Source organism: Patagioenas fasciata, chromosome 39 (assembly GCF_037038585.1).
Source record: "Patagioenas fasciata isolate bPatFas1 chromosome 39, bPatFas1.hap1, whole genome shotgun sequence".
NCBI lineage: Eukaryota > Metazoa > Chordata > Aves > Columbiformes > Columbidae > Patagioenas > Patagioenas fasciata.
Genome location: NC_092558.1, coordinates 1,306,515 through 1,333,460, shown reverse-complemented (window position 1 = coordinate 1,333,460; position 26,946 = coordinate 1,306,515). Strand labels below are relative to the sequence as shown.

Below are 26,946 nucleotides of genomic sequence, written 5' to 3'. Positions count from 1 at the left end.
GGCGCTGCGATTCGTGCGACCCTATTGGCTCAGCCTACGCGCTGGACAGGCCCTCGCGGCTCAAACCACGCCTCCCCGGAGTCGCCACGCCCCTGCTGCTCAAACCACGCCCCCCCGGAGCCGGCCACGCCCTCGCGGCTCAAACCACGCCCCCCGGAGTCTCCACGTCCCTGCCGCTCAAACCACGCCCCCCCGGAGCCGGCCACGCCCTCGCGGCTCAAACCACGCCCCCCGGAGTCGACACGCCCCCGCCGCTCAAACCACGCCCCCCGGAGTCGCCACGCCCCCGCCGCTCAAACCACGCCCCCCCGGAGCCTGCGACGCCCTCGCGGCTCAAACCACGCCCCCCGGAGTCACCACGCCCCCGCCGAGCAAACCACGCCCTCCGAGGCCGCCACGCCCTCATCGCTCAAACCACGCCCCCCGCGCTAGCCACGCCCCCTCAGCACAGACCCCGCCTCCCTCACCGACCACGCCCCCAGAGTTGTCAATCAAACCGTTTATTGAGTGGGGGCGTGGCCACAGAAGCCCCGCCCACCGCAGGCACTTGGGTGATAGGGGCGGGGTTAATGCTGATGGGCGGGGCCAAAGGGGTGAGGACTGCCCAGTTCATCCCAGTTCCCTCCCGGTGCTTCCCAGTCCCATTAGGACCCTCCCACCTGCTCCCAGTGACCACCAGCAACCCCCAGTGACCCCCCGTAAACCCCCAGTGACCCCCAGTAACCCCTCCAATGACCCCGAGTGACCCCTTAGAGCCTCCCAGTACCTCCCAGTAACTCCCAGTTAGGGTGACTGGAGCTGCCGTAGGAATTCGGTCAAGTCCAGTTCACCCAGTGACGGCAGCGACTCCTCCCCCACTCCAAACTGGGACTCCCCTCCCCCAAACTGGGAATCACCCCCAAACTGGGAATCCCCCCCAAACTGGGAAACATCCCCCGCAAACTGGTTCCCCCCCCCAAACTGGGACACGTCCCCAACAAACTGGGAAATGTCCCCCGTAAACTGGGAAATGTCCCCAAACTGGGAAATGTCCTCCCCAAACTGGTTCCCCGCCCCCTCAAACTGGGAAATGCCCCCAAAGTGGGAATCGCCTCCCCCAAACTGGGAATCCCCAGCCCCAAACTGGTTCCCCCCTCCCCCCCCAGTCTGGGGGTCCTGCCCCCCCGCCCCTCCCTGGACCAATCGGGTGATGGCTTCCGGGTATGACATCATGAGCGGGGGGGCGGGGCCGGGGGGCGGGGCGGCCCCTCCCCCCTCCCGGAAGTGCAGCAGCTGCAGCGCCTGCACCGGCGGCTCCAGGGGGGGAGGGGCGGGGGGACCCCCCACTTCCGGCCCCTCCCCCACGGCGGTGGGGGGCGGGGCTGTGGGAGGGGAGGGGTAAGAGGGGGAGGGGTAAGATGGGGAGGCTTAAGGGAGGGTTGGGCCCCCCAGAACCCCCAATTTACCCCCCAAATCAGCCCTCCCCCCCTGCCCCTCCCCCCATTATCTCCCTAATTTACCCCCCAATCGCCCCTCCCCCCATTTCCCCCCACAAGTGGACCCCTCCCCCCATTTCCCACCCAAATTTCCCCCTCCCCCCCCTTTAACCCCCATTAAACCCGCAAATTGCCCCCCCCATTTATTCCACCCCGTTGGCCACGCCACCTCCCCGGCCACGCCCCCTCCCCCTGGCTCCGCCCCCTTTCCTGGCTCCGCCCCCACTCACCCTGCGGCTCCGGGGGGGGGGAGGGACCGCGTGGGAACCGCGATGCGGCGGGGGGGGCGGGAGGGGGCGGGGCCTGAGGGGGAGGGGCACGTCAGGGACCCCCCAGTCCCTCCCAGTCCCCCCATTCCTCCCAGTCCATCCCAGTCCCCCCCACTCCCTAGTGCCTCCCAGTCCCCCCATTCCCTCCCAGTCCCCCCCAGTTAAGTCCCTCCCAGTCCCCCCAGTCCCTCCCAGTCCCCTCCAGTCCCTCCCAGTCCCCTCCAGTCCCCTCCAGTGCCCCCCAGTCCCTCCCATTCCCCCCCAGTGTCCCCCATTCCCCCTAATTTCCCCCACTCCCCCCATTCCCCCCCAGTCCCCCCAGTTAAGTCCCTCCCAGTCCCCCCAGTCCCTCCCAGTCCCCTCCAGTGCCCCCCAGTCCCTCCCATTCCCCCCCAGTGTCCCCCATTCCCCCTCAATGTCCCCCATTCCCCCTCATTTCCCCCACTCCCCCCATTCCCCCCCAGTTCCCCCAGTCCCCCCAGTTAAGTCCCTCCCAGTCCCCCCATTCCCCCAATCCCCCCATTCCCCCCAACTCTCCCCAGTCCCTCCCAGTCCCCCCCAGTCCCTCCCAGTGCCCCCAGTCCCCCCGTTACTGGGCAGCCCGCTGCTCTGCACCAGCGCCCGGAAGGTCTCGCGGGTCCGTTTCCGCTTCTCCTCAATGCACTCCAGGTCACCTGCACCAGTAACCACCAGTTACCCCCAGTAACCACCAGTGTGAACCAGTGACAACCAGTGACCCCCCCAGCGACCCCCCCAGTAACCACCAGTTACCCCCAGTGACCCCCCAGTAACCCCCAGTGACCACCCCATAAGAATCAGTGACCTCCCAGTAACCACCAGTGATCCCCAGTGAACCCCCAGTAAGAACCAGTGACCACCAGTGACCCCCCCAGTATCCACCAGTGACCCCCAGTAAGAACCAGTGATCTCCCAGTAACCACCAGTGACCACCAGTGACCCCCAGTGATCCCCCAGTAAGAACCAGTGATCTCCCAGTAACCACCAGTTACCCCCAGTAAGAACCAGTGACCCCCCCCAGTAACCACCAGTGACCACCAGTGACCCCCAGTGACCCCCCAGTAAGAACCAGTGACCCCCCCCAGTAAGACCCAGTGACCCGCCCAGTAACTACCAGTGACCACCAATAACCCCCAGTGACCCCCCCAATAAAGACCAGTGACCCCCCAGTAAGAACCAGTGATCCCCCAGTAACCACCAGTTACGTCCCAGTTACCCCCAGTAACAACCAGTAACCACCAGTTACCCCCAATAAGAACCAGTGACAAAGAACCCAGGAATGCCCCAAAAGAACCCAGGCGTGCCCCAAAAGGACCCAGGAATACCCCAAAAGGACCCAGGAATACCCCAAAGGGACCCAGGAATACCCCAGGGGACCCAGGCGTGCCCCAAAAGAACCCAGGAGTACCCCAAATGGAAACCAGAAGCACCACAAAAGGACCCAGGAGTGCCCCAGCGGTTACAAAGAGGAACCCAGGAGTGCCCCAGGGGACCCAGGCGTGCCCAAAAGGACCCAGGAGTGCCCCAAACGCACCCAGGAGTGCCCCAAACGGAACCCAGGAGTGCCCCAAACGGAACCCAGGAATACCCCAGGGAACCCAGGCATGCCCCAGGGGTTACAAAAAGGACCCAGGAGTTTCCCAAGAGTTACAAAGAGGAACCCAGGAGTGCCCCAGGGGACCCAGGCATGCCCCAAAAGGACCCAGGAGTGCCCCAAAAGGACCCAGGAATACCCCAGGGAACCCAGGCCTGCCCCAGGCGTTACAAAAAGGACCCAGGAGTGCCCCAAGGGTTACAAAGAGGAACCCAGGAGTTCCCCAGGGGTTACCAAGAGGAACCCAGGAGTGCCCCAAGGGTTACAAAAAGGACCCAGGAGTGCCCCAGGGGTTACAAAAAGGACCCAGGAGTGCCCCAGGGGTTACAAAGAGGAACCCAGGAGTACCCCAGGGGACCCAGGCATGTCCGAAAAGGACCCAGGAGTGCCCCAAACGCACCCAGGAGTGCCCCACAAGGACCCAGGAATACCCCAGGGAACCCAGGCATGCCCCAGGGGTTACAAAAAGGACCCAGGAGTGCCCCAAGGGTTACAAAGAGGAACCCAGGAGTTCCCCAGGGGTTACCAAGAGGAACCCAGGAGTGCCCCAAGGGTTACAAAAAGGACCCAGGAGTGCCCCAAGGGTTACAAAGAGGAACCCAGGAGTTCCCCATGGGTTACCAAGAGGAACCCAGTAGTGCCCCAGGGGACCCAGGCGTGCCCCAGGGGACCCAGGCGTGCCCCAAAAGGCCCCGGGCGTGCCCGCCGTACCCTGGTGGGGCAGGTACTGGAAGTCCATGGGCTGGGAGCGCTGGCGGTCGCTGGGCCGCTGCAGCTGCAGGCGCACGGTGAGCGGGCGGCGCAGCGCGGGGTCGCGGAAGGGGGGCGTGCGGAACACGATGGCCACCTGCCGGTGCACGTCGGCCTGCGCGAACGAGCCCTTGGCCTCCCAGCCCTCGGCGCAGAAACACACCTCGATGTCCTCTGCGGGGGGACCCAGGCGTCCGGGAGGGAGCCAGGCGGCCGGGGGGACCCAGGCGGCCGGGGGGGACCCAGGGGTTTGGGGACCCAGGGGTTTGGGGGGGACCCAGGCGGCCAGGGGGACCCAGGCGGCCAGGGGGACCCAGGGGTTTGGGGGACCTAGGAGCTCGGGAGGGAGGGACCCAGGGGTTTGGGGGACCCAGGGGTTTGGGGGACCCAGGCGGCCAGGGGGACCCAGGGGTTTGGGGGACCTAGGAGCTCGGGAGGGAGGGACCCAGGGGTTTGGGGGACCCAGGGGTTTGGGGGACCCAGGCGGCCAGGAGGGAACCAAGGGTTTAGGGACCCAGGAGTTTGGGGGACCCAGGGGTTCGGGGGGGACCCAGGGGTCTGGGGGACCCAGGGGTTCGGGGGGGACCCAGGGGTCTGGGGGACCCATGGGTTTGGGGGACCCAGGGATTTGTGGACCCAGGGGTTTGGGGGACCCAGGCAGCTGGGGGGGACACAGGGGTTTGGGGGACCCAGGCAGCTGGGGGGACCCAGGGGTTCGGGAGGGACTCAGGGGTTTGGGAGGGACTCAGGTGTCCGGGAAGGGACCCAGGGGTTTGTGGACACAGGGGTCTGGGGGACCCAGGAGTTCTGGAGGGACCCAGGAGTTCGGGGGAGGAGCCAGGAGTTCGGGAGGGACCCAGGGGTTTGGGGAACCAGGGGTTTGGGAGGGACCCAGGAGTTCGGGAGAGGACCCAGGCGTCCAGGGACACAGGAGTTTGGGGGGACCCAGGAGTTCAGGAGGGACCCAGGAGTTCGGGAGGGGACCCAGGAGTTCGGGAGGGGACCCAGGAGTTCTGGTGGGACCCAAGAGTTCAGGGGAGGACCCAGGAGTTCAGGAGGGACCCAGGAGTTCGGGAGGGACCCAGGCGTTCGGGAGGGGACCCAGGCGTTCGGGAGGGGACCCAGGCGTTCGGGAGGGGACCCAGGCGTCCGGGGCGCTGACCTTTCTGGACCTTGTCGCACAGCAGGAAGATCTCGTCCCCCCCCCGGCAGGAGCCCGAGTTGCGGTTGACGCGGCAGATCCGCAGCTCCGCCGTGCTGGGGGCGCCTGGGGACACCGGGGTCGCCCCGGGGGGCACGGGGGTCACGGGGGGCACACCGGGGGTCACCCCGGGGGTCACACCGGGGGTCACGGGGGTCACAGGGGTCACACCGGGGGTCACACCGGGGGTCACGGGGGTCACGGGGGTCACACCGGGGGTCACACCGGGGGTCACACCGGGGGTCACGGGGGGCACACCGGGGGTCACCCCGGGGGTCACCCCGGGGGTCACCCCGGGGGTCACGGGGGTCACCCCGGGGGTCACCCCGGGGGTCACGGGGGTCACCCCGGGGGTCACACCGGGGGTCACGGGGGTCACGGGGGGCACACCGGGGGTCACACCAGGGGTCACACCGGGGGTCACGGGGGTCACACCGGGGGTCACAGGGGTCACACCGGGGGTCACACCGGGGGTCACACCGGGGGTCACGGGGGTCACACCGGGGGTCACGGGGGTCACTCCGGGGTCACACCGGGAGTCACGCATGGGGTCACAAAAGGTCACACATGGGGTCACACATGGGGTCATGGGGGGTCACAGGGGTCATGCATGGGGTCATGGGGGGATCACACATGGGGTCATGGGGGTCATGGGGGTCACACATGGGGTCACACATGGGGTCACACATGGGGTCACACATGGGGTCACACATGGGGTCATGGGGGTCATGGGGGTCACGCATGGGGTCACAAGAGGTCATGCATGTGGTCATGGGGGATCACACGTGGGGTCATGGGGGGTCACAGGGGTCATGCATGCGGTCACAAGAGGTCACACATGGGGTCATTGGGGGGTCACACATGGGGTCACAAGGGTCACACCGGGGTCACACATGGGGTCATGGGTGGTCATGGGAGTCACAGGGGTCACGCATGGGGTCACAAGAGGTCACGCATGGGGTCACGGGGGATCACACGTGGGGTCATGGGGGTCACACGTGGGGTCATGGGAGGTCACACGTGGGGTCACACATGGGGTCACGGGGGGTCACAGGGGTCATGCATGGGGTCACACATGGGGTGATGGGGGGTCACAGGGGTCATGTATAGGGTCACAAGAGGTCACACATGGGGTCATTGGGGGGTCACACATGGGGTCACACATGCGGTCATGGGGGTCACAGGGGTCATGCATGGGGTCATGGGGGATCACACGTGGGGTCATGGGGGGTCACAGGGGTCACGAGTGGGGTCACGGAGGTCACACATGGGGTCACACATGGGGTCACACATGGGGTCACAGGGGTCATGCATGGGGTCACGCATGGGGTCATGGGGGTCACGCATGGGGTCACGGGGGTCACACGTTGGGTCACACATGGGGTCATGGTGGGTCTTGGGGTCACACATGGGGTCATGGGGGTCACACATGGGGTTACAGGGGGTCACACATGGGGTCATGGTGGGTCTTGGGGTCACACATGGGGTCATGGGGGTCACACATGGGGTTACAGGGGGTCACACATGGGGTCACGCATGGGGTCATGGGGGGTCACAGGGGTCACACGTGGGGTCATGGGGGTCATGGGGGTCACAGGGGTCACGCATGGGGTCACAAGAGGTCACGCATGGGGTTACGGGGGATCACACGTGGGGTCATGGGGGGTCACACGTGGGGTCACACATGGGGTCACGGGGGGTCACGGGGTCATGCATGGGGTCACACATGGGGTCACACATGGGGTCACGGGGGTCATGGGGTCACACATGGGGTCACACATGGGGTCATGCGGTCACACATGGGGTCATTGGGGGGTCACACGTGGGGTCACAGGAGTCATGCGTGGGGTCACACATGGGGTCATGGGGGGTCTTGGGGTCACGCACGGGGTCACAGGGGGATCACGCATGGGGTCACAGGGGGTCACACATGGGGTCACGCATGGGGTCATGGGGGGTCACAGGGGTCACACGTGGGGTCATGGGGGTCATGCATGGGGTCACAAGAGGTCACACATGGGGTCACACATGGGGTCACGGGGTCATGGGGTCACACATGGGGTCACACATGGGGTCATGCGGTCACACATGGGGTCATTGGGGGGTCACACGTGGGGTCACAGGAGTCATGCGTGGGGTCACACATGGGGTCATGGGGGGTCTTGGGGTCACGCATGGGGTCACAGGGGGTCACACATGGGGTCACAGGGGGTCACACATGGGGTCACGCATGGGGTCATGGGGGTCACAGGGGTCACGCATGGGGTCACACATGGGGTCATGGGGAGTCAGATGTGGGGTCATGGGAGGGTCACACATGGGGTCACGAGGGGGTCACACATGGGGTCATGGGGGGTCATGGGGTCACACATGGGGTCATGGGGGGTCATGGAGGTGGGGGGGGTGGAGGGAGGGGCAGAGGGGCCAGGGTGGGGGGAGGGGGGGAGGGGGGGAGGGGTCAGGATGGGGGGGGGGGTCGGGGGGGAGGGGGGGGGAGGGGCCAGGTGGGGGAGGGGCCAGGTGGGGGAGGGGCAGCTCACGGTTGTCGTAGATGGGCTGGGACAGCACGGGGGGGAGGGGCCGCAGCCCCCCCGGCCCCTCCCCCACCCAGACCTGGAAGCAGAGGCGGACGGCGGCCAGGTCGTACTCGCCCCCCCGCGCCTCGGGCGGAACTGGGACCAGTAAGAACCAGTATAAACCAGTAGGAACCGGTACAGACCAGTATAAACCACTACACACCAGTATAAACCACTATGAACCGGTAACAGTCCCCACGAACCCCCCCAGTCATCCCCAGGCCATGCCCACCCCTCACACCTCTGCAGGAACTGGGACCAGTATGGACCAGTAGGGACCAGTAGGGACCAGTAGGGACCAGTGACCACCCAGGAGCCCAACCAGGAACCTTCCCAGTGCCTCCCAGTAACACCCAGTTCCCCCCCAATCCCCCCCAGTGTCACCCCCAGTCCCTCCCAGTGCTCCCAGTTCCCTTCCAGTCCCCTCCCAGTTCCCCCCAGTCCAGCCCAGTCCTCCCAGTCCCCCCCCAGTTCCCTCCCCAGTCCATCCCAGTCCTCCCAGTTCCCCCCCATTCCCCTCCAGTCCTCCCAGTCCCTCCCAGTGTCTCCCCCAGTGTCCCCCAGTGTCCCCCCCAGTCCTCCCAGTCCCTCCCAGTGCTCCCAGTACCATTGAAGGGGTTGTTACTGGTGCGCATCCGCTCCGCCACGGCCGCCTCCAGTTCCCCCCAGTCCAACCCAGTCCCTCCCAGTCCCCCCCAGTGTCTCCCAGTGTCCCCCCCAGTGTCCCCCAGTGTCCCCCCCAGTCCTCCCAGTCCCTCCCAGTCCCTCCCAGTGCTCCCAGTACCGTTGAAGGGGTTGTTACTGGTGCGCATCCGCTCCGCCACGGCCGCCTCCAGTTCCCGCTTCTTCACGCACTGGATCCCCAAATTCTGGAAACTGCACCCAAAACCAGGGTGGGGTCAGCTGGGGGGGACCCAGGCGTCCGGGGGACCCAGGAGTTCGGGAGGGACCCAGGAGTTCGGGAGGGGGACCCAGGCGTCCGGGAGGGGACCCAGGAGTTCGGGAGGGACCCCGGAGTTCGGGAGGGGACCCAGGAGTTCGGAGGGGGACCCAGGCGTTCGGGAGGGGGACCCAGGCGTTCGGGAGGGGGACCCAGGAGTTTGGGAGGGGACCCAGGAGTTCGGGTGGGGACCCAGGCGTCCGGGAGGGGACCCAGGAGTTTGGGAGGGGACCCAGGAGTTCGGGTGGGGACCCAGGAGTTCGGGAGGGACCCAGGAGTTCGGGAGGGGACCCAGGCGTCCGGGAGGGACCCAGGCGTCCGGGTACCTGTGCACGCTGCGCGTGGGGTCCAGGGGCCCCTCGAAGGCCCCGTCCCTGCAGCCCCGTCCCACCAGCTCGTGGGGGTGGGGCCGGTGGGGGGGGTCCTTGGTGACCAGCGACACCCGCACGCGCCCCGGGCCCCGGTAGTTGTTCACCTGCGGAGACACGCGGCCGTACTGGTTTATACTGGTTTAGACTGGTCTATACTGGTTTGGACTGGTTTGGACTGGGAGGGGGGTGGGGAAGCCGGGGGGTGGGCTCCTAGGGCTGGTGGCGCGTCTAGAAGGGTTATAAATCCCTCCCAGTTCATACTGGTTTATACTGGCTTATACTGGTTTATACTGGTCTATACTGGTTTGGACTGGTTTGGACTGGGAGGGGGGTGGGGAAGCCGGGGGGTGGGTTCCTGGGGCTGGGGGAGGGGTCTAGAAGGGGTATAAATCCCTCCTAGTTCATACTGGTTTATACTGGTTTGGACTGGTTTATACTGGTTTGGACTGGTTTATAATGGTTTGGACTAGGAGGGGGGTGGGGAAGCCAGGGAGGTGGGTTCCTGGGGCTGGGGGAGGGGTCTAGAAGGGGTATAAATCCCTCCCAATTCATACTGGTTTATACTGGTCTATACTGGTTTGGACTGGAAGGGGGTGGGGAAGCAGTGGGTGGGTTCCTAGGGCTGGGTGGGGGAGGTCTAGAAGGGCTATAAATCCCTCCCAGCTCATACTGGTCTGCACTGGTCTGTACTGGTTTATACTGACCTATAGTGATCTATACTGGTTTATACTGGTCTATACTGGTACTCACGCGGATGGTGGGGTGGGTGCGGTTGCTGTCCGTGCTGTGTGCCCTGGGGATGGGGGGATCGGGGATGGGTTCCTGGGTTCTATACTGGTCTACACTGATCTATAGTGACTTATACTGGTCTATACTGGTTTATACTGGTCTATACTGGTACTCACGCGGATGGTGGGGTGGGTGCGGTTGCTGTCCGTGCTGTGCTCCCCGGGGATGCTCCCGGCTGACCTCCCCTCGCATTTGTAGCGGAACCGAAGCCCCCGAGGCCGCGGCTGCTCCAGGATCTCGACCCACGGGGCCGGGGATGGGGACGGGGCCGGGGACGGGCCGCCTGCGGGGACCCAGGCGTCCGGGAGGGACCCAGGCGTCCGGGAGGACACGGAAGTTTGGGAGGGATCCAGATGTCCAGGAGGACCCAGGAGTTCGGGAGGGACCCAGGAACTGGTGGGGGGACCCAGGAGTTGGTGGGGGGACCCAGGAGTTGGTGGGGGGACCCAGGCGTCCGGGAGGACACAGGAGTTTGGGAGGGACCCAGGAGTTCGGGAGGGCGGACCCAGGAGTTCGGGAGAGGGGGACCCAGGAGATTGGGAGGGGGGGACCCAGGAGATTGGGAGAGGGGGACCCAGGAGATCGGGAGGGGGGACCCAGGAGATCGGGAGGGGGGACCCAGGAGATCGGGAGGGGGGACCCAGGTGTCCGGGAAGGGGGGACCCAGGCGTTCGGGGAGGGACCCAGGCGTTCGGGGAACCCCCCCATCATAAAGGGACCCAAGTATCCGGGGGTGTGTGTGTCCCCGAACGCCTGGGTCCCCCCGAACGCCTGGGTCCCCACTCACCCCAGTCCTGCTGCAGCAGAAAGGGCAGAAGCTCCGGGGGGGTCACTGGGGGGGGGGTGACAAGGGGGGTGTCACGTGACCCCCCAAAACCCTTCAGCCCCCCCCAACAGACCCCCGTGTTAACCCTGGAACCTACTGACACCCCTTAAAGTGCCATGTTAACCCCTTAACCCATTCTCAGTCCCCATGTTAACCCTGGAACCTACTGATGCCCCTTAAACCACTCTCAGTCCCCATGTTAACCCTGGAACCTACTGACGACCCTTAATGCGCATTCAGTCCACGCGTTAACCCTGGAACCTACTGATGCCCCTTAAAGTGTCCCGGTAACCCTGGAACCTACTGATGCCCCTTAACTCACCTGCAGTCCCCGTGTTAACCCTGGAACCTACTGACGACCGTTAACCCACCCTCAGTCCCCACGTTAACCCTGGAACATACTGACGCCCCTTAACCCCCCATGTTAACCCTGGAACATACTGACGCCCCTTAACCCCCCACGTTAACCCTGGAACCTACCGATACCTCTTAACCCACCCTCAGTCCCTGTGTTAACCCTGGAACCTACTGATGCCCCTTAAAGTGACGCATTAACCCTGGAACCTACTGATGACTCTTAACCTGTGCTCAGTCCCCACGTTAACCCTGGAACCTACTGACGCCCCTTAACCCGCCCTCAATCCCCACGTTAACCCTGGAACCTACTGACGCCCCTTAACCCGCCGTGTTAACCCTGGGACCTACTGATGCCCCTTAAAGTGACGCATTAACCCTGGAACCTACTGATGACTCTTAACCCGCCCTCAATCCCCACGTTAACCCTGGAACCTACTGACGCCCCTTAACCCACCATGTTAACCCTGGAACATACTGACGGCCCTTAACCCGCCCTCAATCCCCACGTTAACCCTGGAACCTACTGACACCCCTTAACCCGTCGTGTTAACCCTGGAACCTCCTGACGGCCCTTAACCCGCCCTCAATCCCCATGTTAACCCTGGAACCTACTGACGCCCCTTAACCCGCCGTGTTAACCCTGGACCCTACTGACACCCCTTAACCCGCCGCCTTAACCCTGGAACCTACTGACGCCCATTAACCCGCCGTGTTAACCCTGGACCCTACTGACGCACCTTAACCCGCAGTGTTAACCCTGGACCCTACTGACACCCCTTAACCCGCCCTCAATCCCCGTGTTAACCCTGGAACCTACTGACGCCCCTTAACCCCCCGTGTTAACCCTGGAACCCACTGACGGCCCTTAACCCGCCCTCAATCCCCATGTTAACCCTGGAACCTACTGACGCCCCTTAACCCGCCGTGTTAACCCTGGACCCTACTGACACCCCTTAACCCGCCGCCTTAACCCTGGAACCTAATGACGCCCATTAACCCGCCGTGTTAACCCTGGAACCTACTGACGCCCCTTAACCCGCCGTGTTAACCCTGGACCCTACTGACACCCCTTAACCCGCCGCCTTAACCCTGGAACCTACTGACGCCCATTAACCCGCCGTGTTAACCCTGGAACCTACTGACGCCCCTTAACCCGCCGCCTTAACCCTGGACCCTACTGACGCCCATTAACCCGCCGTGTTAACCCTGGACCCTACTGACGCCCATTAACCCCCCGTGTTAACCCTGGAACCTACTGACGCCCCTTAACCCGCCGTGTTAACCCTGGAACCTACGGACGCCCCCTCCCCCCCGTCGCCCGTGACGTCACGCGCGGTCCGAGCGGGAACCCCGGGCCGGGGGGAGGGGCGGGACTCACCGTCCTCCATGGCGGGGGGGAGGGGCTGTGGGGGATGACCCCGGGGTGGGGAGGAGGGTCCCGGTGACCCCGGGGCGGGGGCGACACGATCGCGCCGCCGCTTTTTTGCGGAAGCGCCTCCGCCGACCCCACGTGACCGCCGGGAAGGCCCCGCCCCCGCGAAGGGGAGGAGCGAGGAGGAGGCGGGGCTACGATGCCTAAAAACCGGAAGGGGCGGGGAGGTGCGCACCGGAAGTGTGGCGCGCATCCCGGAAGAGGAGGCCGGGAAGATGGCGGAGGTGGTGAGTGGGGGGCGGGGGGGAGTCCGGGGGGTTTGGAGGGGTCCTTATTGTCCCCAATGTCCCCATTGTGTCTGTGTCCGTGTCCCCGCGTCCCGCAGGGGGAGGTGTCCGAGGGCTGCCGCCTGCCCGTGCTGCGCCGTAACCAAGACAACGAGGATGAGTGGCGTGAGTGGGCGGGGCCGGGCGGCAGGGGGCGTGGCCTGGGGAGAGGGCTCGGGAAGGCAGGGGGCGCGGCCTGGGGAGAGCGGGCGTGGCCTGCGCGCCGGGGCGGCAACTGGGGGATTAAAAGTGGATGGGGGCGTGGTTTAGGGGAGGGGGCGGGGTTTGAAGGGGGCGTGGTCTGCGCGCAGGGACGGGCGGGTATAAAGGGAGGGGGCGTGGTTTTAGGGGAGGGGGCGTGGTCCGTGCGCAAGGTGGGAAGCGGGGCGGGGTTTGTCACGGGAGGGCGGGGGCTGGGGGCGGGGCTTGGTCTGGCTGGGCGGGGCTTGGTCTGGCTGGGCGGGGCCTGGCGAGGAGGGGCGGGGCCTGGCGAGGAACGTTTGGGGACATCGGGGGGTTTGGGGACATTTGGAGGGTTTGGGGACATGGGGGGTGGGGCCATTGGGGGGATCTGGTGCCATTTGGGGGGTTTAGGGGCCACTTTGGGGCCCGGGGTGGGTTGATGGGGACATGGGGGGGTTGGGGACACTGGGGGTGTCCCCACGGGGGGGGTGGTGACACCGGTGTCCCCCCAGCGCTGGCCGAGATCCTGAGTGTGAAGGACATCAGCGGCAGGAAGCTGTTCTACGTGCACTACATCGACTGTGAGCATGGGGGACAATGGGGACACGGGGGGGACAATGGGGGACACGGGGGACATGGGGGACACTGGGGATAATGGGGACAGTAGGGGACACTGAGGACATGGGGGACACGGGGGACAATGGGAGGACACGGGGGGGACAGGGGACAATGGGGACACAGGGGACACTGGGGATAATGGGGAAAGTAGGGGACACCGAGGACACGGGGGACATGGGGGACAACAGGGGACACGGGGGACACAGGGGACGTGGGGGACACTGGGGACACAGGGGACAGTGGGGACACCGAGGACACAGGGGACAGTGGGGACACTGAAGACATGGGGGACAACAGGGGACACGGGGGACACAGGGGGATACAAGGGACATGGGGGACACAGGGGATGTGGGGGACACTGGGGACAATGGAGACATTGGGCACATGGGGGACAGTGGAGGACACAGGGGACAGTGGGGACACGGGGGACACTGGGGACAACAGGGGACACTGGGGACAATAGGGGACACTGAGGACACGGGGGACAGTGGGGACACTGCAGACATGGGGGACAACGGGGCCGTGGGGGACAACAGGGGACACTGGGGACAATGGGGACATGGGGGACAGTGGGGACACTGCAGACATGGGGGACAACAGAGGACACTGGGGGACAATGGGGGACATGGGACATGGGGGACACAGGGGATGTGGGGGACACTGAGGGACAATGGGGGACACGGGGGACAATGGGGACATGGGGGACACCAAGGACATGGGGGACACAGGGGACAATGGGGACATGGGGGACAACGGAGACATTGGGGACAATGGGGACATGGGGGACACAGGGGACAATGGGGACATGGGGGACAATGGGGGACAACGGAGGCATTGGGGGCACGGGGGACAATGGGGGACACAGGGACAATGGGGGACACGGGGACAATGGGGGACATGGGGGACACAGGGGGACAATGGGCTTCATGGGGCGACATGAGGGGGTTACGAGGTGACCCGGGGTGTCATTGTCACCCATTGTCCCCTGTGTCCCCAGTCAACAAGCGGCTGGACGAGTGGGTGACGCAGGAGCGGGGAGGGGACACGGAGGACATGGGGGGACACAGGGGGACATGGGGGTTCCTGGGGGCTACAGGGGACACTGTGGGATGTGGGGTGACCCAGGGGTGTCATTGTCACCCTTTGTCACCTGTGTCCCCAGTCAACAAGCGGCTGGACGAGTGGGTGACGCAGGAGCGGTTGGACCTGCAGCGGGTGCAGGGGCCCCGCAGGGAACCCCGCACCCCCGGCAAGAACGGGGGGTCCCGGCCCGGCTCCCCCGACAGGGACACGGTAACGGGACATGGGGACATCATGGGGACAATGGGGACAGTGGGGGGACATGGGGACAATGGGGACAACAGGGACAATGGGGACAAGAACAGGGGGTCCCGGCTCGGTTCCTGTGACAGGGACACGGTAACGGGACATGGGGACATCATGGGGACAGTGGGGGGACACGGGGACATGGGGGTAACTGGGACAGGGGGACATGGGGACGACACGGGGACAATGGGGGGACATGGGGAGAATGGGGACAACAGGGACAATGGGGACAAGAACAGGGGTCCCAGCCCGGCTCCCCTAACAGGGACACGGTAACGGGACATGGGCACTTCATGAGGACAATGGGGGGACACGGGGACAATGGGGACATGGGGGTAACAGGGACAGGGGGACAATGGGGACATCATGGGGACAATGAGGGCACAGGGGACAATGGGGACATGGGGGTAACAGGGACAGGGGGACAATGGGGACAAGAACAGGGGGTCCCAGCCCAGCTCCCCCGACAGGGACACGGTAACGGGACATGGGGACATCATGGGGACAATGGGGGGACATGGGGACATTGGGGACAGGGGGACAATGGGAGGGCTGGGGGACAGTGGGGACAATGGGGGGACAATGGGGACGGGGGAATCTGGGGATATGGGGGCAGGGGGACAATGGGGACAGTGGGGGGACATGGGGACAATGGGGACAAGAACAGGGGGTCCCAGCCCGGCTCCCGTGACAGGGACACGGTAACGGGACACGGGGACATCATGGGGACAATGGGGGGACATGGGGACACTGGGGACAGGGGGACAATGGGAGGGCTGGGGGACAGTGGGGACAATGGGGGGACAATGGGGACCGAGGGAATCTGGGGATATGGGGGCAGGGGGACAATGGGGACATCGTGGGGGACATGGGGACATTGATTGGGGGCACCTTGGGGACAGGGGGTGGCCCTCGGGGACACGCTGGGGACAGGAGGGGACAGTCCTGGGGGGGACAGACACCCAGAGCCTTGGGGACACCTTTGTCACCTTGGGGACACCCCAGAGCCTTGGGGACACCCCTGTCACCTATAGGGACATCCCCCCATGTTGGGGACATTCTGAGCCCTTGGGGACACCCCCAAATCCTTGGGGACACTCTTGTCGCTTTGGGGACTTTGTCCCCATGTCCCCCAGTGTCCCCAATGTCCCCTCCTCTTCCTCCTGGCCCCCGGACCCCTTAGTGGCCCCAGGATTGTCCCCAAAGCCCTGGTGGCTTTGTCCCCGAGTCCCCCCCCACCGTGTCCCCAGTGTCCCCAATGTCCCCAATGTCCCCTCCTGTTCGGCGCAGAGGAAGAGCCAGGATGTGGCCACGACTCTGTCACCTCCGGGGCCACCACCGGTGTCACCTCCCGGGCCAGCGCCGGTGTCACCGGGGCCACCGCCGGGGACGGGGACGCTGGTGCCGCTTCACGTCACCCTGCGCTGGCACCTGCCCACGGTAACGCCCGGCGGCCACAGTGTCCCCAACGTCCCCAAGAGCCCCCAGGGGTCCCCAAGAGCCCACAAGTGTCCCCAAGGGTCCCCAAGAGCCCCCAGGTGTCCCTAAGTGTCCCCAAAGTGTCTCCAATGTCCCCAGTGCCCCCAAGAGTCCCCAAGAGCCCCCAGGGGTCCCCAAGAGCCCACAAGTGTCCCCAAGGGTCCCCAAGAGCCCCCAGGTGTCCCCAATGTCCCCAAGAGTCCCCAGGGGTCCCCAAGAGCCCACAAGTGTCCCCAGGTGTCCTCAATGTCCCCAGGTGACCCCAAGTGTCCCCAAGAGCCCCCAGGGGTCCCTAAGGGTCCCCAGTGTCCCCAGGAGCCCCAGATGCCCCCAGGTGTCCCCAATGTCCCCAAGAGCCCACAAGTGTCCCCAGGGGTCCCCAAGAGCCCACAAGGGTCCCCAAGGGTCTCCAAGAGCCCCCAGGTGTCCCCAAAGTGTCTCCAATGTCCCCAGTGTCCCCAAGAGCCCCCAGGGGTCCCTAAGAGCCCACAAGTGTCCCCAATGTCCCCAGGGGTCCTCAATGTCCCCAGGTGACCCCAAAGTGGCTCCAAGAGTCTCCAATGTCCCTAAACTGTCCCCAAGAGTCCCCAAAGTGTTTCCAGTGTCCTTCAGTATCCCCAATGTCCCCAAGGGTCCCCAAGAGCCTACAAGTGTCCCCAATGTCCCCAGGGGTCCCCAAATGTCCCCAAGAGTTCCCAATGTCCCCAAGTGTCCCCAATGTCCCCAGATGTCCCACGTGTCCCCAAAGTGCCCTCCATGTCCCCAGGTGTCCCCAAGGGCCCCCAGATGTCCCCAAACTGTCCCCAAGTGTCCCCCATGTCCCCAGTGGGTCCCTGTCCCCAAGGGGGCCCTGGGTTTGTCCCAGCATGTCCCTGTCACCTTACTGGGGGGGGAACTGGGAGCACTGGGAGGGAACTGGGAGGAACTGGGAGCACCGGGAGGGACTGGGAGGAACTGGGGGGGAACTGGGAGCACTGAGGGGGGACTGGGGGGGGAACTGGGAGCACTGGGGGGGATGGGGGCGGAACTGGGGAGGGAACTGGGGAGGGACTGGTCCTTACTGGTCCTTACTGGTCCTTACTGGTCCTTACTGGTGCTGTCCCCGCAGAAGCGCAAGGTGGAGGTCGTGTCACCCGCCACCCCTGTCCCCACCCCCAGCGAGACGTCCCCGGCTGCCCTGTTCCCACAGGTGAGACCAGTACACACCAGTACATACCAGTATAGACCAGTACACACCAGTAACCAATCGATAACACCCCCAGGAGCCCCCCAGTAACCCCCAGTCACACCAGTAACCCCCCCAGCAAGACGTCCCTGGCCACCCTGTTCCCACAGGTGAGACCAGTACACACCAGTACATACCAGTATAGACCAGTACACACCAGTATAGACCAGTACACACCAGTAACCAATCGATAACACCCCCCGGAGCACCCCCAGTAACCCCCAGTCACACCAGTAACCCCCCCAGCAAGACGTCCCCGGCCGCCCTGTTCCCACAGGTGAGACCAGTACAGACCAGTACACACCAGTATAGACCAGTACCCAACCAGTTATCCCCCCGGGAGCCACCCAGTAACACCAGTAACCCCCAGTAACACCAGTAACCCCCGCCAGCGAGATGGCCCCAGCCACCCTGTTCCCACAGGTGAGACCAGTATAGACCAGTACACACCAGTAACCGATCGGTAACACCCCCGTGAGCCCCCCCAGTAACACCAGTAACCCCCAGTCACACCAGTAACCCCCCCCAGCAAGACATCCCCAGCCGCCCTGTTCCCACAGGTGAGACCAGTACAGACCAGCATAGACCCGTACACACCAGTATAGACCAGTAACCAACCAGTAACCCCCCCGTGAGCCCCCCCAGTAACACCAGTAACCCCCAGTCATACCAGTAAGGCCCCTCCGCTCTCTGGGGGGGTCCCCAAAATCGGGGGTGGGGGGGGTCCCCAATTTCTGAGGGGTCCCCAGGTCTTGGGGGGGGGTGGGGGTGGTGTCCCAATTTTAGGGGGTGTCCCCAAGTCTGGGGGGGGCGGTCCCTGGGGGTCCCCATAGGGTCCCATTCTGGGGGTGTCCCCATGGGGGGTGGGGTCCCATTCTGAGGTGTCCCCATGGGGTCCCATTCTGGGGGTGTCCCCATGGGGTCCCCATAGGGTCCCATTTTGGGGGTGTCCCCATGGCGGGGGGGGGGTCCCATTCTGGAGGTGTCCCCGGGGGTCCCCATAGGGTCCCATTTTGGGGGTGTCCCCATGGGGGGGGGGTCGCATTCTGGGGTGTCCCCATGGGGTCCCATTCTGGGGGTGTCCACATGGGGTCCCCATAGGGTCCCATTTTGGGGGTGTCCCCATGGGGGGGGTCCCATTCTGGGGTGTCCCCATGGGGTCCCATTCTGGGGTGTCCCCATGGGGTGTCCCCATTCTAGGGGGTGTCCCCATGGGGGGGGGTCCGGTTTTTGGGGTGCTGACCCCCCCTTTCCCAGAACGGCTCAGCGCGCCGGGCAGCGGCTGCACAACCGGGACGGAAACGGAAATCGGCCTGTTTGGGGACAGATGAGGTGACAATGGGGACACTGGGGGTGCTGGGGGGACTGGGGACACTGGGGGAAACTGGGGGGACTGGGGACACTGGGGGAAAGTGGGAACACTGGGGACACCGGGGGGACTGGGGGATGGGGGGCATTGGGGCCACTGGGGGCCACTGGGAGGGACTGGGGACACCGGGGGGAACTGGGAGCACTGGGAGGGACTGGGGGGGATTGGGGAAGACTGGGAGTGACTGGGGGGGACTGGGAGCACTGGGGGGGACACTGGGGGGCACTGGGGGGACTGGGGACTGGAAGGGACTGGGGACACCAGGGGGGCTGGGGACACTGGGGGGACTGGGAGGGACTGGGGACACCGGGGGGAACTGGGGACACCAGGGGGAACTGGGGACATCGGGGGGACTGGGAGCACTGGGAGGGACAGGGGGGGATTGGGGAAGACTGGGAGGGACTGGGAGCAAATGGGGGGGACTGGGAGCACTGGGGGCACTGGGGGAATCTGGGGGGACCGGGGGGACTGGGGGAAAGTGGGGACACTGGGGGACGGGGGGACTGGGGACACTGGGGGGCACTGGGGACACTGGGGGGAACTGGGGACACCGGGGGGCACTGGGGACACTGGGGGGAACTGGGGACACCGGGGGGCACTGGGGACACTGGGAGGGACTGGGGGGGATTGGGGAAGACTGGGAGGGACTGGGAGCGAATGGGGGGGACTGGGAGCACTGGGGGGACTGGGAGGGACTGGGGGGGAATAGAAGGGACTGGGGGGGAACTGGGGGGGATTGGGAGCACTGGGGACACTGGGGGCACTGGAAGGGACTGGGAGACACTGGGAGGGACTGGGAGGGATTGGGAGCACTGAGAGGGAATAGGAGGGGAACTGGAAGCACTGGGAAGGGAACTGGAAGGAACTGGGAGGGGCAAACTGAGACACAGGGGGGAAACGAGCAGGAAAGGAGCCTGGAAATGGGTGGGGAAACTGAGGCACAGGGGGGAAACTGAAGCACAGGGGGGAAATGAGCAGGAAAGGAGCCTGGAAATGGGGAAACTGAGGCACAGGGGGGAAACTGAAGCACAGGGGGGAAATGAGCAGGAAAGGAGCCTGGAAATGGGGAAACTGAGGCCTCAATCCCCCCAAACCTCTCTCCAATGGCCCGAAATTGGAATCTTTGCCCGCCAGGACTCGCAGGACTCGTCGGACGGGGCCCCCTCGGCCCCCCGCATGACGGGGAGCCTGGTTTCGGACCGGAGCCACGACGACATCGTCACGCGCATGAAGAACATCGAGTGCATCGAGCTGGGCCGCCACCGCCTCAAGCCCTGGTACTTCTCCCCATACCCCCAGGAGCTGACAGCGCTGCCCGTGCTCTACCTCTGCGAGTTCTGCCTCAAGTACGGCCACAGCTTGAGGTGTCTGCAGCGGCACCTGGTGAGAGAGCCCGAAAACGGGAGAAACGACCCCGAAAACGGGAGAAATGACCCCAAGAATGGGGAGATAGAGCCCAAGAATGGGTTTGTGCCTGCGCGAGTTTTACATGAAATACGGGCACAGCTTGAGGTGTCTGCAGAGACACTTGGTGAGAGACCCCGAAAACATGAGAAATGACCCCAAAAATGGGAGAAACGACCCCAAAAACATGAGAAATGACCCCAAAATTGGGAGAAATGACCCCAAGAATGGGGAGATAGAGCCCAAGAATGGGTTTGTGCTTGCGCGAGTTTTACATGAAATACGGGCACAGCTTGAGGTGTCTGCAGCGGCACCTGGTGAGAGAGCCTGAAAACGGGAGAAACGAGCCCGAAAACGGGAGAAACGACCCCAAAAACATGAGAAATGACCCCAAAAACATGAGAAATGACCCCAAGAATGGGGAGATAGAGCCCAAGAATGGGTTTGTGCCTGCGCGAGTTTTACATGAAATACGGGCACAGCTTGAGGTGTCTGCAGCGGCACCTGGTGAGAGAGCCCGAAAACGGGAGAAACGAGCCCGAAAACGGGAGAAACGACCCCAAAAACATGAGAAATGACCCCAAAAATGGGAGAAATGACCCCAAGAATGGGGAGATAGAGCCCAAGAATGGGTTTGTGCTTGCGCGAGTTTTACATGAAATACGGGCACAGCTTGAGGTGTCTGCAGCGGCACCTGGTGAGAGAGCCCGAAAACGGGAGAAACGAGCCCGAAAATGGGAGAAATGACCCCAAAAACATGAGAAATGACCCCAAGAATGGGGAGATAGAGCCCAAGAATGGGGAGATAGAGCCCAAGAATGGGTTTGTGCCTGCGCGAGTTTTACATGAAATACGGGCACAGCTTGAGGTGTCTGCAGAGACACCAGGTGAGAGACCCCAAAAACATGAGAAATGACCCCAAAAATGGGAGAAACGACCCCAAAAACATGAGAAATGACCCCAAAAATGGGGAGAACACCTCCAAAAACGTGGGAAACGACCCCAAAATCGGGAGAAACGACCCCAAGAATGGGGAGATAGAGCCCAAAAAAGGGGAGAACACCCCCAAAAATGGGGGGATAGACCCTTTCTCCCCCATTTTTAACCCATTTTGACCCCTTTTTTTTACCCATTTCCCCCCATTTTTAACCCATTTTGACCCCTTTTTCCCATTTTCCCCCTTTTTCCCATTTTCCCCCTTTTTCAACCCATTTTTACCTATTTCCCCCCATTTTTCCCCATTTCTTACCCATTCTTACCTTCCATTTCTCACCATTTTTGAGCCATTTTACCCCCATTTTCAACCCTTTTCCCCCATTTTTAACCCATTTTGACGCCTTTTTTACCAATTCCCCCCATTTTTAACCCATTTTCCCCCATTTCTTCCCCATTTTCCCCTCCCATTTCTTCCCAATTTGAGCCATTTTACCCCCATTTTCAACCCTTTTTAACCCATTTTATCCCCCATTTTTAACCAATTTTTTCCCCATTTTCAACCAAATTGCCCCATTTTCGCCCATTTTTAACCAATTTCCCCCCGTTTCACCCCATTTTCCTGCAGACCAAGTGCGATTTGCGCCACCCCCCCGGAAACGAGATTTATCGCAAGGGCACCATCTCCTTCTTCGAGATCGACGGCCGCAAGAACAAGGTGGGGGCCCCAAAACCCCGTGGACCCCCCCAAAATAGCCCCAGAAATTGGGGAAATTGGGAAAATTTGGGGGAAATGTGGAAAATTTTGAAAAATTCTGAAAATTTGGGGAAATTTTGGATAATTTGGGAAATATTGGAAAAATTTGAAAAATTTTGGAAATTTGGGGAAATTTTGAAAATTTTGGTTAATTTGGGAAATATTGGAAAAATTTGGAAAAATTTGAAAATTTGGGGAAATTTTGAAAATTTTGGATAATTTGGGAAATATTGGAAAAATTTGAAAAATTCTGAAAATTTGGGGAAATTTTGGAAAAATTTGAAAAATTTGAAAAATTTTGAAAATTTGGGGAAATTTTTGAAATTTTGGATAATTTGGGAAATATTGGAAAAATTTGAAAAATTTTGAAAATTTGGGGAAATTTTGGAAAATTGGGGAAATTTTGGATATTTTGGGAAATATTGGAAAAATTTGAAAAATTTTGAAAATTTGGGGAAATTTCGGAAATCTTGAAAATTTTGGGAGATTTTGAGAATTTTGGAAAATTTTGGAAAATCTGGATAATTTTTGAAGATTTTCAAAGTTTTGGGACAATTTGAAAAAATTTGAAAAATTTTGGGACATCTTGGAAAATTTGGAAATTTTGGGAACATTTTCAACATTCTCAAAAATTTTCAAAAATTTTCAAAATTTTTCAAGATTCCAAAAATTTTCAAAGTTTTCAAAATTTTCAAATATTTTCGGAATTTTTCAAAATTTTCAAAAATATTCAAAATTTCGAAATTTTTCATAAATTTACAAAGATTTTCAAAATTTCAGAAATTCTCAAAATCTCAAAAATTTTCAGTTTTCAAAAATTTTCAAGTTTTTCGAAAATTTTCAAAAATTCTCAAGATTTTCAAAAATTCTCAAAATTTTCAAAATTTCCAAAATTTTCAAAAATTTTCGGAATTTTTCAAAATTTCAATATTTCGGAATTTTCCAAAATTTCCAAAATTTTCAAAATTTCAAAAAATCTCAAAATTTTCAAAAATTCTGAAGATTTTTTAAAATTCTGAAGATTTTCAAACATTCTCAAAATTTTCAAAATGTCAAAGATTTTCAGATTTTTTGAATTCTTCAAAATTTTCAGAATTTTTCAAAATTCCAAAGATTTTCAAAATTTAAAAAATTTTCAAAATTCTCAAAAATTTTCAGAATTTTCAAAATTTTCGAAAAACTTCAAAAATTTTCAAAAATTTTCAAAATTCTCAAAATCGTCAAAAATTTTCAAAATCCTCAAAATTTTCAAAAATTTTCAAAATTTTCCAAATTTTCAAAAATTTTCCAAATTTTCAAAAATTTTCCACATTTTTCCAAACTTTCCCAATTTTTCCCAATTTTCCGAATTTCCCGATCCCCCATGTGACGTCACCGTGCCCCCCAGAGCTACTCCCAGAACCTCTGCCTCCTGGCCAAGTGCTTCCTGGACCACAAGACCCTGTACTACGACACCGACCCCTTCCTGTTCTACGTCATGACCGAGTACGACAGCAAAGGCTTCCACATCGTCGGCTACTTCTCCAAGGTCTTTTGGGGCCAAATTCCTGCCATTTGGGGGCTTTTTGGGCCCCAAAATACAAGGGGGGGGTCCCCAAAATTCGGGGGGGGACCCAACACCCCCCCAACCCCAAATAACCCCCCTAACAACCCCCAAATTGCCCCCAAAACCCTCAATGAAGCACCAAACCCCCACTGACATCATCAGGTGATTCCATGTCTGGGGGGTCCCCAAAATAGGGGGGAGCCCAAAATAGGAGGATCCCAAATTTCCGGGGGGGACCCCAAAATTCAGGGGGGGGACCCCCAACACTCTCCCTGACCCCCAACCCCCAAATCACCCCAAAAGCCCTTAATGAAGCACCAAACCCCCATTGACATCATCAGGTGATTCCATGTCTGGGGGGGTCCCCAAAATACAGGGGGGGACCCCAAAATTCAAGGGGGGACCCCAACACCCTCCCTGACCCCCAACCCCCAAATCACCCCAAAAACCCTCAATGAAGCACCAAACCCCCATTGACATCATCAGGTGATTCCATGTCTGGGGGGGTCCCCAAAACACAGGGGGGAGCCTAAAATTTCAGGGGGGGGGACCCCAAAATTCGGGGGGGACCCCAAAATTCGGGTGGGACCCCAAAATTCGGGGGGGGGGGTCCCCAACACCCCCAAACCCCAAACAACCCCAAACCCCACCCAAAATAACCCAAATTTCCCCCCCCCAAAATCAAAAGATGCCCCAAACCAAGCCCCAAATCCACCCAAATAGCCCCCAAATGCACCTCTCAAAGTGCCCATTTTTGCTCATTTTTTCCCCAAAAATATGCAAATTTCCCCCGAATACAAGCCCCCAATGTCCGTAATGTGCCCCCCCCCAGGAGAAGGAGTCGACGGAGGATTACAACGTGGCGTGTATCCTGACACTGCCCCCATACCAGCGCCGCGGCTACGGGAAACTCCTCATCGAGTTCAGTGCGTGAACCCCCAAAAACCCCCCCAAATTTACACCCGAACCCCCAAACACCCCCCAGACCCACCTGCCCCCCCCATCCACCCACATGCTGCAAAACACCCCAAAAAAAGGGAAAAAGGGGGGAAAAGGGGGGTGGTGGTGACCCCAAAATCCCCCAGAATTACCCCAAAAAGCATCCTGGGGGGTAAAGACCCCCCCCAAAAATATCTCAGGGGACCCCAAAATCCCTCAAAGTGACGCCAAAATGCACCGGGGGGTGGGGGGGAGCCCAAAATATATCTGGGGGGTCAAAAGGTCCCCGGGGAACCCCCGCGAGACCCCCAAAATATCCCCCAAAGGGACCTTATTGGGGGCTGGGGGTGGCGGGAACCCCGTTGCCTCGCCCTTTATTGGCCCCGCCCCCCGCTGGCTCCACCCCGTTGTGTGCAACACCCCCATTGGCTCCACCCCCTTTGGCCCCACCCCTTTTTGACTCCACCCCCTTTCCTCCAATCCCCCATTGGCCCCTCCTCCTCTTGCTCCACCCCCTGCATTGTCTCCATCCCCTGTTGCTCCGCCCCCTTTCTTCCCCGCTGACCCCGCCCCCTTGGCTCCGCCCCCCCGTCTGACCCCGCCCCCTGGCCCCGCCCCAGGCTACGAGCTGTCCAAGGTGGAGGGCAAAACGGGGACCCCCGAGAAGCCGCTGTCGGACCTGGGGTTGCTGAGCTACCGCAGCTACTGGTCCCAAACCATCCTGGAGATCCTCATGGGGCTCAAGGCCGAGGGGGGGGAGCGGCCCCAGATCACCATCAAGTAAGCCCCGCCCCTGACACGCCCACCGGGACACGCCCACCTACAGGACACGCCCCCCAGACACACACACACACCCTCCCTTACCCCCCCCCAGACCCCCTCCCAGGTAATGTTCTATGAGCTGCATGCAGCTCTTGGCCCCGCCCACCTCGGCATAAGCTCCACCCACAATCCTAAGGCTCCACCCCCTTGCAGGAGGCTCCACCCCCTCCTTAATTCCGCCCCCCCCCTCAGTCTCCCCCAAAACACCCCCAGCGATTTTATAAGGTGGATGCTGCTCTTGGCCCCACCCACTTCACATTTAGCCCCTCCCACTCTCCTGAAGCTCCACCCCTTCCACAAAGCCCCACCCCCTCACTAAACCCCCGCCCTTTAGTTTCCCAATATTAGACAGGAAACACCTCTTTGGCCCCACCCACTGCCACGCCCCATTCAGGCCCCACCCACTTCTTGCCAAAGGCTCCACCCCTACTTAATTAATACCCTTAGGCCCTGCCCAGCCAGCGCTAAGCCCCACCCCTTCTCCCTGAGGCCACGCCCCTCTCTTCACCCTTGGAGCTGCACAGGGCTTTGGGGCGGGGTCAGGAGGGGGGGTGGGCGGAGCTATGGGGGAGTGGGCGGGGTCGGGGTGGCCCCGCCCCCCAGCGCAGCCCCTCCCTCGCCAGCGAGATCAGCGAGATCACGAGTATCAAGAAGGAGGACGTGATATCCACCCTGCAGTACCTCAACCTCATCAACTACTACAAGGTGCCGGACGCCTGGGTCCCTCCCGGATGCCTGGGTCCCCTCCCCGAACTCCTGGGTCCCCTACCGAACTCCTGGGTCCCCTCCTGAACTCCTGGGTCCCTTCCCTGAACTCCTGGGTCCCCCCCGAACTCCTGGGTCACCCCCTGAACTCCTGGGTCCCTCCCTCAACTCCTGGGTCCCTCCCCAAACTCCTGGTCCCCCCCCCCGAACTCCGGGGTCCCCCCTCAAACTCCTGGGTCCCCCCCTGAACTCCTGGGTCCCTCCCTGAACTCCTGGGTCCCCCCCCCGAACTCCTGGGTCCCTCCCAAACTCCTGGGTCCCCCCTCAAATTCCAGGGTCCCTCCCTCAACTCCTGGGTCCCTCCCCAAAGTCCTGGTTTCCCCCCCCCCCCCGAACTCCTGGGTCCCCCTCAAACTCCTGGGTCCCCCCCTGAACTCCTGGGTCCCTCCCTAAACTCCTGGGTCCCTCCCGGACGCCTGGGTCCCCTACCAAACTCCTGGGTCCTTCGCTGAACTCCTGGGTCCCCCGGACGCCTGGGTCCGCAGGGCCAGTACATCCTGACGCTGTCCGAGGACATCGTCGAGGGCCACGAGCGCGCCATGCTCAAGCGCGTCCTGCGCATCGACGCCAAGTGTCTGCACTTCACCCCCAAGGACTGGAGCAAACGGGGCAAGTGGTGAGGCCACGCCCCCCCAGACACGCCCCCCGCAGGCCACACCCACCGGCCACACCCCCTCGTTACCCCCTTGTTAATTAATTAAACGCTGTCACTTGTT

At 61.4% G+C, this 26,946-nt stretch overlaps 2 protein-coding genes across 6 annotated transcripts; one reads left to right on the top strand and one right to left on the bottom strand.

Annotated features, from left to right (window-relative positions):
• Window positions 1-484: 484 nt before the first annotated feature.
• Window positions 485-13,134, bottom strand: RELA (RELA proto-oncogene, NF-kB subunit). Of its 4 annotated transcripts, XM_071801498.1 has the most exons (12): window positions 12,545-13,132; window positions 10,771-10,815; window positions 10,100-10,266; window positions 9,150-9,298; window positions 8,668-8,759; window positions 7,928-7,979; window positions 7,848-7,884; window positions 5,269-5,373; window positions 4,068-4,280; window positions 2,338-2,418; window positions 1,706-1,778; window positions 485-1,361 (listed from the first exon to the last, which is right to left on the bottom strand). In XM_071801498.1, the coding sequence occupies exons 1-12, from the start codon at window positions 12,789-12,791 to the stop codon at window positions 784-786; spliced, it is 1,839 nt and encodes a 612-aa protein (XP_071657599.1). In that variant the 5' UTR covers window positions 12,792-13,132; the 3' UTR covers window positions 485-783. The 4 variants fall into 4 exon arrangements, with proteins under 4 accessions (XP_071657599.1, XP_071657598.1, XP_071657600.1 ...); XM_071801497.1 differs by having other exon boundaries at window positions 2,360-2,418; window positions 7,848-7,979; XM_071801500.1 differs by having other exon boundaries at window positions 942-1,361; window positions 7,848-7,979; window positions 12,545-12,855.
• Window positions 12,763-26,946, top strand: KAT5 (lysine acetyltransferase 5). 2 transcript variants are annotated; one of them, XM_071801503.1, is made up of 14 exons: window positions 12,763-12,825; window positions 12,924-12,990; window positions 13,560-13,628; window positions 14,828-14,958; window positions 16,282-16,431; window positions 17,579-17,659; window positions 18,953-19,027; window positions 20,199-20,447; window positions 22,030-22,119; window positions 23,546-23,686; window positions 24,537-24,630; window positions 25,264-25,423; window positions 26,089-26,170; window positions 26,716-26,946. In XM_071801503.1, the coding sequence occupies exons 1-14, from the start codon at window positions 12,814-12,816 to the stop codon at window positions 26,848-26,850; spliced, it is 1,536 nt and encodes a 511-aa protein (XP_071657604.1). In that variant the 5' UTR covers window positions 12,763-12,813; the 3' UTR covers window positions 26,851-26,946. The 2 variants fall into 2 exon arrangements, with proteins under 2 accessions (XP_071657604.1, XP_071657605.1); XM_071801504.1 differs by lacking the exon at window positions 16,282-16,431.